The sequence below is a fragment of the Diadema antillarum genome, unplaced genomic scaffold (genome assembly GCF_040938485.1).
Source record: "Diadema antillarum isolate AM-2024a unplaced genomic scaffold, OU_Dant_1.0 scf00000061, whole genome shotgun sequence".
Classification (NCBI taxonomy): domain Eukaryota; kingdom Metazoa; phylum Echinodermata; class Echinoidea; order Diadematoida; family Diadematidae; genus Diadema; species Diadema antillarum.
Genome location: NW_027270950.1, coordinates 2,370,706 through 2,384,207, shown reverse-complemented (window position 1 = coordinate 2,384,207; position 13,502 = coordinate 2,370,706). Strand labels below are relative to the sequence as shown.

The 13,502-nt window shown below is 38.5% G+C and overlaps 1 protein-coding gene across 1 annotated transcript in view; it reads left to right on the top strand.

The window, feature by feature from the left end:
- Positions 1 to 302: 302 nt before the first annotated feature.
- LOC139716142 (tyrosine-protein kinase Src42A-like) overlaps positions 303 to 13,502 on the top strand; it is a 77,849-nt gene continuing 64,649 nt past the window's right edge. The window contains exon 1 of the mRNA XM_071627704.1: positions 303 to 840. Coding sequence (XP_071483805.1) covers positions 416 to 840 — 425 coding nt within the window. The 5' untranslated portion in view covers positions 303 to 415. The remainder of the gene's footprint in view (positions 841 to 13,502) is intronic.

Here is a 13,502-nt window from a genome sequence, read left to right as displayed (position 1 = left end):
ACACGTCAGCTGTATCACTTAAATTTTCTCATAAATTGATGTCTATATTGAATAATACATATTATTCTAGTATTTTAGGATCTGTTGAGGTAAACATCCTGTTTAATAACGGCTAATGGAATGACTTATTTATTTCGGCGTATGCATGGAAAGACTGTGTGCTTAGGCCAATTACCAATAGCGTGTATTTTTAGTGAGAGGGAACACCCATTGTGCATGCCTTTGAATGTACGTATTTGCTTGTACGTAAGTCAACGTTGTCGCTAGCCGAGCCGAAACCATTCAATGATGTATTATGATGCTGTGAGTAATCGGGTGATCATGATAACTGGACAAATGGATACATCGACGTGATTTATTGCTGAAGTTTCCATGATATCTGGATTTTGAATTTTGGAATAGAGCAAACACCAAGATGGGAAATTGTCTCCGCGGATTAGGACTCGCAAAGAGCGAAAAACACTACACTCCATCGTCGACCGTGCCTGGTACTGGAGCGAACGATGTCGGAATGCAAGTCACTACGCCGGCCGTGGCTCCGGGGTCGCATATTGTGGTTGGTCCCACACACTCGTCGCACCAGCCGTACGTCGGCGGTGCATCTGCTATTGTTCCATCTTCTGGTTCGAGCCGAAATGAACCGACAAATTTTAAGAGATATGTTGCCCTATTTGACTATGAAGCGAGAACACAAGACGATTTAGGGTTTAAAAAGGGAGAGGAGCTAGAAGTTCAAAACGACTCGGGAGACTGGTGGCTAGCTCGTTCGCGTGTGACCGGCAGAGAAGGTTATATTCCGTGCAACTACGTGGCCAAAGTGCAATCTTTAGAATCGGAACCGTAAGTATTTTTGTGATCCTACGTGGTACATGTACCATTAGCAGTAGGATCCATTCTGTTAGTGTTACCCAATATTCTTGTCATAAACTCATAGACACACAAGACAGTCTAGATACTATATGTCCTGTAAGTTCCATGCGCAATAAATATGATGGATGTATCTCTTGAGTTAGATTTTGCATTGTCCAGTTTACGTTGGTTGTAAGTTTATTTGTAATCAATCAAAGGGGGGGGGGGATGTTTATGAAACATAGACAAGTATACATGAAAATCATCAAGATGACTATCTACTGACCTGAGAACACCTGGAATCACCGAACATTGATAAAACAAGCAAACACTTGAATGTGAACTGTTGTCGTTTTAATTTTAATTGGCGTATCATTCATGGGTGAATATTTTGTGAATATGTGAAACATATCGTTTCTATACTACACTGTGTATATCACATTTCTTTGGAAATATCTGTACATGTAGATCATCTATTTAGAGTTGAATATAGTTAATTGAAAGATCGGTCTGTATCTTTTCGTCGGGGATATGTTCCACTGAGACATGTCTGGCCTCACAGAATTTCCTGAGCTGAGGATAGTCGTGAAAGCCTAACGAGATTAAAAATAAACTTCTTATGGACAGATTTTTCTGGTCTATAGAGTGAATGAAGTTGATCTCCACGACAGTGCGCTTCATCACACTGAGTATGTTTCTACTGAAGAGGGATCTACTTTAATGGGAGAAGAAGAAGATTATGGTTCTTATACTGTCGCACATTGGGACTTTTCTTTGTATATGTTTTTGTTTCTTGGCATAAAAGACCTTGCCTTTCAAAATCTAATTCTGAAATTGGACTTTTGCAAAATCTGGAATATATTTCAACACTCAATGAGAGTAATTATGCCCTATAGGCTATAGCTCTATAACACTCTATAATATTTGACCTTCCTTCTACCATTCAAAGATTAATTCAACCCTGCAGTGCTATGTATATAGTTATATTACTAGACATTGGGATTCATGTATCAAGATTTAAGTACTAGGGTATCAAGTATTTTCTCCATTGATTAACCCTTTCCGTGCCAGTGACTTTGGACAGTGTGTACAATGGGAGTTTTTGTGCCAATCTGCACTCGTAGCATACAAAGGGTTAAGTGTTCTCTCAGTGGAAAACAAACACAGTTTACAACCAAACAATGCTTATTCATGCAGCTCCTGTCAGTCTGCTCGACAGTCAAGATGTCAGGAATTTAGGAATCGACATTGACCAAAAGATCCTTCTGCATCGTGTGATGGATATGTTCCTTGGGGGTGCGTCTTGCTTCACTTAATCCCCTCCTATACGTAGGAGAGCCATAAAAGTAAAAGAAAATATGATCAAAAACTCCTCCAAACAGACAGATTTTTCTGTCCAGAATCAACAGTGTCATGTACTGTTGCCAAACACTTGTCTTTCAACCAATGCGTGCAATTTAGTTTGTGCACTAACCTACGAATAGTGCAGCTTTGACACATTATAGTCCAAACAGCAGGATAGCCTTACATTGTATTTGCAGGACTTTTCTCTGTTTATTCATTTTTTTGGCAAATTTAGCCTGTTGAGGACGGACTGAATTTGCTGTAACCAGGCTGTAACACACATTTCCCATTGAATGTTATACACATGATTGTGAAGAAGTATTCATTCAGAATTACAACTGTAAGCATCGACAGTTGACCTTATCAAAACAACAGACCACCCAAGGTTGGAATCTGCACTGCCACAAGGACATTCCAACCCTGGACAGCTGTTTGACCAGGTTTGTGGACACCATCATGATCAGACCAGAGATTCCAGAGCACCAAAGTGGACAGTGTGATTCGGTCCCATGCATATCCGCCATTCAGCACATCAAGCATTTTTAGATTATGATAGGATAATCATTTATAATGGCCCACAAAGTACTGAAGAGCTACATGTAACCCAAAGTATTACAGCTTGAATAGGGTACCAGAAATAATCTTCAGTTATCTCTTTTATAAACTTAGGACTTGCTTTCAAGGAACTTTGCTGTTTGACAGTGCTCATTGGTGTATATTGTAGTATAGATTCAAGGTGATTCTCAAAGGAACTTGGCCAGGTGGTACCTGCATGATGACATACATTTTGTATAGGTACTGTACATGTGATATCTGAAATGATTGAGGTCGGAGAGTGCCTACAATGTAAGGAGTCATGAGGACATACCTCCTTTTGCTACGATTGTGTTATCAATACAGAATAATTCCATTGGAACAACTTTTCTATGGAAGAAGTTAAAGTACTGCACTACTGTATTACATACAATGTACATTAGACTTTCTATTACAGCCTGTACTTCTTGCAGCAAGTGCCACAGCAGCAAACTGCAACAACTACAAGTTGTACACGTTGTACTACTCCTACCACTACTGTTACTTCTAATACTTAATACTCTCATGACTATTGCCGACTCCTACCACTATATACTTTGTATTTACATCTGTTTCAAGTACTGCTATAAAGCAATTATGGCAAACTTGTTCTTCTACTGTATTTCTCTTACAGTATCTGTACTTTAAATTTATGATCATGTACATAATGTACATGTATCTATCATACTGTATAACTGCTTCACTATAAATAGCAGTCATCCTGTGATTATTGTGTTTTTCAATTCTATTGTGAGTATAAATCCTACACAACAACGTTTTCAATGACAAAAATAGAGAACTAGAAGGCATATTTGACAGACAAACAAGGAAATGGCATTGGGGTACTGTATTTATACCATTATATTTATTATTATCTTTATTATCGTTATAATTCATTATCTATTTATTTATTATTATTATCATTATTAATTATTATTATTATTATTTTTTTTTTTTTTTTTTGGGGGGGGGAAGAATGGTTACCTGGCAAGTCTTCATACAGTAAACAATGAGTAAGTTGTGGTTTATGATTGATTAAAGCTCCCTGTGTGCAAGCCATTTGGCATCAAAGGCTTTACATAGGATGATACCAATTGTTTAAAGGTACCGCAGGGAATCCCATTTGCACGCCTTAAATGAAGAGTTATATAAATACAGTGGTATGTTGAAGAGAATATCATTTTAGAAACTCCCATGAAGTATTGAAAGTGGAAGGTAACATTTAGTACATTTTTTTTGACGGTTAGATTTGGAATTGAATTGTTTTCGGGGCTCACCGTAAATTCCAGTACATTACTAGGCTACCTTCGCAGACCCATGTACTGCATGTGTGTCCATCATGTAGGGCCTATATTTTGTGAAGAAAGTTCGTCAACACTTACAAACATTTCTATAACATTCTTACCACACACTCTATATGTTATTACATCAACTCTAGTACTTTTAGATTTGTGTTTATAGATCACAAATACAGAAGAATGCAACAAAAAGGCTTAAGTGTGGCTGACACACAGAACTACTGAGTAGTTGAGTTTTGTGCATTATTCAAATTTTAGATAACGGTTGACTTCCAAATTTCTAAGCTGTGGCCTAAGCAAGTCCCCTGAGGTTCATATTTAATGTTTTGCTGCATTTTGGGAGGTCTGTAAAAGGTATCCCCTACCTTTAACTCCTGCTTCATGTTGCCACCTGGTTTTAGCCACACTGTGTTTGTTGTCATCTCCAACCAAGTCTCTCTTGTGGTCAGGATACGAACACAGATGTTCGCATGCTATAATCCGTAGGTTAGCATCAACATCATTCACAGCCATGGAGGCGGTTTAATGCCAGGATTATAGAGATTTAGACCACATAGGATGATAACATGATGGAGGCTTTGTTGAGTACTTTGTAACCTGCATAGAGAGTGAGATAGACAAGTAGACAGATTATACAGAGAGGAGAGAGAGGGGAGAGAGAGATAGGTAGAGGGAAAGATAGACAGAGAGATAGATAGATTCATAGATAAAAAGATAAACAGATCAGAGAGAGGGAGAGAGAGAGAGGTAGATACTACAATGGACTAGGTACATGTAGATAGGTACATTGTACTAGAGGAGAGAAATGGCTGTAGATTCATAAATAAAAATGTAGATCAACAGACAGAGAGGGTAGAGAAATATATGGATAGATAGATAGATAGGTAGATAGAGAGGAGAGAGAAAGCTAGGCAGATAGATAGACAATAGAAGACAGATAGCGAGAAGAGATGAAGAAAGAAGGGTGGGGAACATTACCCTCCCTTTAGAAAATGTGTGTGACTGTGTGCCCCTGTAAGCTGATTGGACATCCAAACTGCACACTAAATAGTAAGGTAGTATCCTGTATTATGGTTTATCAGTGGGCTAATAGATTATACATGGGCAATGACCTTTTCATGAAATAAACAAGCAAACAAACAGACAATAAACTAGACAGGATTCAAAAAATTTGGTTTACCCTCACGATTATCTTCCAGAGTGTTTTGGCACATCATAAGAAGAGATAGAATAAAAGACATAGATTAGTCAGAAAAATTTGTAAATTACATGGCTGGAATGATATTTATTATATCTTTTTCTTTCTTGCAAGACAGTAGGGCCTACTAGTAGGTCTACATATCCCCCCCCCCCCCAAAAAAAAAGAGAGAAAATACTAGGTGCTCAATGTATAACACCAACTGAGACAAAAGAAATTATTACTTCCATGGTTTGCATGCGTCTATGAAAACAGACTAGAGGTACAACGTACTGTTGTGTACATGATGACACCATGCATTGAAAAGGGGATAATCTGTGCGAGGCCCAGCGATTGTTTCGAAGGTAAACATATTATATGTTGTATTATGATGGATTACATTGTACATCTCAAGGAAAGAGCCGTCACTCGCTGATATGGATACCTCTTTGTCTCTGCCGCACTTGACTGATTATTTTCCCACTTAAGTTATCACTGAATGCAGTTCTACAAGATGCTATATTGATGAGATTTTCAGGTGTGTGTCATTTGGACAATCTCAGTCAGCTGTGCAGGAAATGTGTCACATTTGTCGTCATAGAGACATCATAGAAGTACATTGTACATAGTGGATTATGGCATGAACTCATCAAAATCATGATGAAAAAGTTTCCAAGTTCGAGACTGATAATGTACAAAATGTAAAGCCACAACTATACACACAGTATACTGTGTCATTATTTGGCTAGGTTAGAAAAGTTGACTGGGGTGAAAAAAAAAGTCATGAAACTGTGGAATTCAGTTCTGTTAAAGGAATCATATTCTTCGGTCCAAATGGTCCAAATCTTTTCAATCTTGCACACTCATTCCACGAACTGTACTTGAGACGTAATTGGCACTATTCATGGTTTATCTGACTGGTAGTGCCCTGTGTGGGTTGAAAGACTTAATGCAGCGTAGAGAGCTGAAGTTCATGTTTGAGTGAATCGATTGATCCCAAACTATTCAATTGTAACACTCCATTCCAGGAACTGTACAAGATACATACAGTTGTACTTGTATCGTCAGTATGCGGGTACAGTATATACAGTAAGTACGATAAGGTTCATTTGACTGGCAAATAGACTCAAGTGGGTTAAGAAGGTTCCTCCGACATTGTGAGCTGAAATTTACGTTTGAGTGAATCAATGCCATTAATGGCCGGCAATATACTGGTAAACTTGTACAAATTGTAGGATTGGGTTACCACAAACAAGGATTAGTCATCAAGGGGAGTAATACACAATAGAGCTTGCTTTGTGCCCTTATTGAATTGCGGTCAGTCGTACAGATGTAAATCTGATCAAATTAAATGGGGATGAAGCCAAATGAACAGATCTATGTCTTGTAATTCTTTTCCCTCATTCTTTCTTCAGGACACTGGCATTCATACATTTTAGTACCGGTATATAAAATGCAGAAAAAAGATTGATCTTTTGTACAAAAATTGTAAGTCAGCCATATCTAAACAGATAAAGTCTTGTTGAATAATTATATTCAGCTGTAAGCAGATAACATGCAGGGAGGAAGGGTGCACGCTTGGTGCTAGAAATTCTCTTTTGTGTATTAACATTTCTATAGCTCCCCATCACAAAGTTGTAATTCTATTTCCCCCAAATTTTGGAGAAAAGTCAAAATTATGACAAACATGCCCCTTTTTACGCCTCTCTCTTCTGAGAAAAAGCCACTTTTTACAAAGGTGGTATTACAGTGTTGACAAATATTATGAAGTGTGAAATCGCTTAGAGAACTCAATTGATACTGTAGGTGTAGCAAGTAGTGGAACAACATTAATAATTGTGTGATACCCAGAAAAGGGGTAAGATTCCAAACAATTTCATCAGCTTATAGATCAAAACCATAAAGGTGATGGAAGACGGAACATTTTTTTTTTCCCTTGAGGCTACAAGTGTAGGTACATGTATACAATGTATGTTTCTTTTTGTAATGTGCACATTTTGCTTTTCTGACAATGGTTGAAACTTAATTAAAAAAAAGAACAAACAAACAAACAATGAGAACCTGAATATGCCAAGTCATGGTACCAGTGGGGAATCTGCGAAATATAAAAAATCAGGGAGAAAGCTGTATCCTAGGTTTGCTCAGGAAGGTGTACCCCAAGTCAGGCAATTCTGATAAACTACTGTAGCACCCTCCCTCCCCCCCCCCCCCCCCAAGAAAAAGAGAAGGGAGGAAAAAAAAAATGATCATGACGTCGAGTCAAAATGGAGCCCACTGAACTTGCATTGTTGCTGCTTTGTGATCACTGCGTTTTTATTCAACAGCTCGGGGCAGAGCACTGTTTACACGAGGGCCCCACACTCGTGCTAAAACTCGTGCCAGACTCTGAACCGTATGTACAAGGTTGTATACATGCAGAGGGAGAGTTGTATGTAGGTTCAACATGTAAAAGGGGGGGAAAATCTCAGTCTCCAACTCTTCTTTGTTTACGTACACTTGTACCATTCATTGTATGTGTGTTTGTTACACTTGGAAAATGTAAATCAAACTACATTGTATCTCATGGCCCGGTAGACATGTGTAGTTTTTCTTTTTCGATATAATCTTATTCATTTTGTCTCACTATGAGATGAAGAGTTTGGCCACTCTATGACTTTAGGGAAGGGATATTTATTCTCACTAGCGTTCTACCGCAGGAGGACGCATGGAACGCTCGAGGACGATTTTACGCGTATATTGGCGCATCTGACATGATGTGCGCGCTGGTGATTTTTTTCTGTAAGAGAGAAATCGTCCTACCGCGGTAGGACGACTGGCGTCCCTCCGCGTTCTACCGCCACATACTAGTATTGGTCACGTCTCATGCTTTGTGCGTGTGTGTGGGAGCCCGGTTTGGTCGTACGCCGTGTGATCCCAATCAACAGAAGAGAGAATTCGAGCAGCACACGCAACCAACGAGAGCCAGAAGCTGGGTGTACATGTACTACGATGCGTATGGCGATTTTTATAACGTAAAGACTAGAATTACACGGCTTGAAATCGTTTGTGGCCGTGTGGATGCCAGTTTAATCACAAATGAGGTGGAAAAATATCGTCGAGCAACCTTCAAGCTGAGACACTATTCTATCGGGATCACTCAAAAAATAAAGTGTAGGCCCTAATTTACATTCAAGGATGAAGTGATTATGATTAAGTAGGTCTACTAGTAGTACCTGAATCCTGATTTAACGACAGTGAAATGAGCTATATAATGTGACATGACAATTCGCGAGTCTTGTGTTGATATAAATGAACGAAATCACTGAAAAAAAATATCTACACGTGACTCCTAGTATCCTTTGTCAGGCAATTGAATAGCGATCTCGAGTGCAACGTTTGACATGTTAAAATGCCAATGGGAAAAGTGAGCTTCAAATATCGAAGCTACTTTGTTAAGAAAAAAACAAACAAAAAAACCGACAAAACAAAACACAAGTCACAAAAAGGACATCGTGAAGCTGCATTTTGACAACTGTTATGATTATTTACATACGGCATGTGCCACGGTCACACACCTTGCTTAGACTCGCCTTTAGACGTAAATTTTGGTGGATGAATTTCACTTCTGATGAACGAATGTAATATGTCTTTCTTTTAGTTTGTAGATTGTATTTTGTACATTGTTATTACAGCTTGATCGTCACATTGACATTATTTTACCGACACGGCAGTTCTTTTCACTGTCGGGATACTGTTTTACGGAAATTAGTTCTTAATCTGGTATATAATGGTACATACACCTACAGAATATTTACCACGCCTCGACGGGCAACTCATTCCGTGTGTAAGTAAGGACGCCCAAGGTTGTATTAAACGATGTGCAATTTCGTTCCTGATCTCCCTATCATTACAGTACAGGAGTATTGGCTGGTGCTAAAATACCGTTGCAATCCCAAGAAAACCGCTGGATTTTCCGTTAAATTGGTTAGGCTTTTCGGGGAGATTGCCTGTACATACCACTTTGGAAGACAGGAAAGCAAATTCTTCTCAAATCAGTAGTAACCTGCGATATATTCCCAACAATTCCATTTCAAACACGCTGTTGTTTTCCCTGCAGGCTATTAACAGCATAATATAACAATATGAAGAGAAACGCGTACACTACACTAGTTGATGAGAACAACTGTAATCAAGTCAGTCTGCAAGAATCTGTGAACAGTCTATTGCAGAAGATGTCTACTCAGTATGTGTCCAATGCGAGGTGCGCAATAACCACGTGCTGTCATTCAACATGTGCGTGAGTGGTGCCTGGGGAAGAACGCAACTTTCATGTTCAGCTCCCACGGTGTCAGATGTTCTTTGAGTGGTGGGAGACCGACGTGCAATCAACACGTTACGACGCGAAATGTACAGTTGTTTTCTTCTCTATTTATTATTATTATTATTTTTTTTTTGAGAAGCACAGCGGTGTTTTCACACACACTATGTTAGGTTGGTTTTCGAGGGGTGGGGGTGGTGGAGGGGGAGGCGTAGTGCAAGACTTTGAGCAAGGAGATGCTACATCTTTCAGTTTTTTTTTTTTTCTCGGGATGCGCAGATTGCTGTAATTATAATTATGGGATATTACACGATGAGAGTTGAATTAAAACACGCAAGTAAACATATTATGCCCACATACACGCACTGGCATAAACACAAAAACACGATATAGTTTTGACGAAATGAAATATACTGGTGATCTGTAATTTTCTTAAAATTCAATGATAAAAAAAAAATCCTTCCATCTGCCACGTTTCCCTCTCTTCTACATCGCCATTAGGATCAAATTTCAGGATCAAATTTGATAATTTCTTTCACTGTTGTAATTGTCAAATACTAGTACGTATTGCTCTTTATGATAAACTAACTTACAACTTGGATGGAATTGCCGAATAACCAACCGTTTGACCTTTTTTATTTTCGGTTGAATTACGAATGCTATTACCAGCAAAGAATAAGGGGAAAAACATTGACAGTAAAATAAAAGCGAAGAGCTGATTGTGCGTATGCAGTCTCTTCGGATAGAAGAAACTTGACACCCCCCCCCCCCCCCAAAAAAACACACACACACACACACACACACACACACTTGTGGACATTTCCACAAAAACAGTTGCCAGACTCCAGGTGCTAGACGAAAGAATGCGCGCACTTCTGGTAATAAACAGCGTATTACATAGCCTGGAAATATCGATCGAACAACGATCAGCTTATGAGTAGCTTAGTCATAGTAAATGAATTTTAAACCAATTTGGTCTCGTTGTTATATCCCTCTACTTCTGAATCGAGACCAACCGCTATACAAAGAAGAGCACTGTCTTCTGTATATTCACAGGTGTTCTGTTGTAAACGCGGTGCGCTTAGTCTTTATTCAAGGCAGCGAAGGGAATATCCAAGGGTTATGATGTCCACGGCGCTTAGTCTAATATTCAAGACGGCGAAGGGAATATCCAAAGCTTATAATACAGTGTATATCCCTTTATCTATAAAAACAACAACAACAACAAAGCAATTTCTCGTGAATTTTAGCGTATTTTTCAATTATTTATCATTTTCCGCTGAAAACGCTACGGTGAAAACGCTAATACCATGCCAATGTCGCTTTATTTCCATTCAACAATGAAAGATTATGCAAAAACAATGTACCGGTACACTACAATACATTATAATTAATAATGCTGTAAATGAACAGAGTGATTTTTGTTTATAACTGTAATTGGCAAAGATCATGATTCTAACACATCATGATTGTGTATAGCCTTTCTTTTGGCCCATACTAGACAACATCGAACAGTCGATTATATATACTTGAATACCAGTATTTTTAATGCTCACTGAACTATAAAAGGGATTGATTAATCACTCAATCAAAAATGGAATTACAGAAATATTACTAGTATGAAGGGTCTCGTATGCCGAGACAAATTCACTACGAGAATGTTATGCAGCCGCATGCTTATTGAGAGCTACATGTACCCGATTAGACAGCAAAATCATGACAATTTCATGCCCCTCAAAACTGCGTATCCTTATTCAAAGTTCGAAGGAACTTCACCTGTGAAAAAAATATATATATACAATTATATATATATAGTGTATACTGTAAATGTCCACTAAATTTTACTTAGATATTTTGGCTAGCAACTTTCGTTCGGGGTTTTCCTTTTCTTCATTCTTATTTCTATTTCTTTGCTCGTAAAAGACTTCTTGATTTCTTCAACTAAGTCATGAGGGGCATTCGATCCATCGAACTTGCAATAACCTCATTCCTTTGAATTGAGTGAAACCACGTGTTTCGTACGGGTACTGTTCGTTATTCCGAAGGTTCGTTATTCCGAAGGTTCGTTAATCCGAAACACGCAAATTCCCTATACCTAGAGGCTCGTTAATCTGAAAATGAAAAAGGGTTCGTTAATCCGAACATTTTGTGGCGTTATTCCGAAGATTCGTTAATCCGAAAATGAAATTCGGAGCAACGAACCTTCGGAATAACGAATCTTCGGACTAAAGAGCTTTCGGAATAACGAACCTTCGGAATAACGAGCTGTAACCGTTTCGTACTTCTGCATATCCACGCAAAGCGTGGCGTTTAGCGATCATGCATGTGGCAGACTTTCAGATTATAGTTAGGGGAAAAGAAACTGGAATAATATACTTCGGAAATGGTGATGTTTAAAGTTAAAGCTTGACACGCATGTCTATGTTTTATAGTAAACGATAATTAAAAATACCCAACAAAGTTTTGCATTCGCTCTCACAAAAGCTCGCTTGAGAAAATCAAAGTATCCCCCTCCCCTGAAAGGCAGTTGGAGTTTCCGCACCTCCCCCCCCCCCCCCCCCCCCTTCCGAAGCTTTTGGAGATCAGTATATTGCGTCCTTGGTATAACATAAAGCAATCAATGAACGCTGAACATAGGAATCTTTATTCTTTAGGGCAAAATACGAATTTTGGAGCTGCTGAGTACGTCCCTACTAATTTCTGCTTACGAGCACATAATTCTGTGAGGAATTCAAAGTTGTATTTGATGAAAATTTGTTTTGAATTACGAACCTTCGGAATAACGAACATCATCCCATTTTGACTGGAAGGGACTGGCATTTGTTTTTACCGTTTGGAATTGCAGATCGGTCTGTAAAAAAAGAGTAAAATATGGCCACCACGTACTAGTATTTTGCGGAATTCTATCCGGACTCTTTGTGGAGTTTTCCGACAGTTCATTATTCCACAGGGAAAGGTTCGATAAAGGGATGGTACAGTTTTGTTTGAGATGGGACTAGATGTTTTTTTTTTTTCTTTTAGATGAGACATCTCTAATGAAATAATAGAGAACATATAATTCTATGAGGAATTCAAAGTTTATTGATGAAAATTGTTTTCTAAATGGCTGAGATATCAGGGAGGTGGAATAAAGCAGTTCAATAAAAGTTAGACCCACTTTGACGATCGTTTGTTTTACACTGTTTTTATATCAGCCATTTCAAAACAGATTTTTCTCACATGAATGTTCAATTCCTCTTACTCTCTAAAAAAAAATCGAGTGAAAATATTCACTCCTAAAAGAGTGAATACAAAAAAGAGTGAATTTAGAGTGAAAATGTTCATTTTCACTCGTTTTAGAGTGACGTCAGGGATCACTCCAAAATCTTCGAGTGATCCCTGAGGTCACTCCAAAATGAGTGAAAATGAACATTTTCATTCAAAATTCACTCTTTTTTTTATTCACTCTTTTAGGAGTGAATATTTTCACTCTATTTTTTTTTAGAGAGTAGAATTGTATTATGTTCTTCAACATTTCATAAAGGTTGTTTGTGAGTATATTGCTATGAAAAAAAAATCACCCAATATATTACACCACTCATTTAATCAAATTAAAATAAACTTATACAGCAGTGAATAACCTGCGGCGAAGACGGGGAGGGGGGGGGGGGGGGGGGGGGGGGTCATCGTTATATGATGATGAGAAGGGGCTGATATGACAAGGGGAACACGCAGCCCATTATTTCAAAGAGGATGATCAGGATCAGCAGGCCTGTAGCGGGGGTGGAAGTAGGGTGCGTATACATTATACGCCACCCCCAAAAAATAAATACGTTGTAAATAAATAAATACATAAATATGAAATAAAAGTCTGGAAGGTCCACTTTTTCAAAAAATACCGTAAGACATATTTATAAGCCTCATCTGTATGCACTACTCCAATGTCCAATGTCTCGTTGGATGACCCCGACACTTGACCACTCGG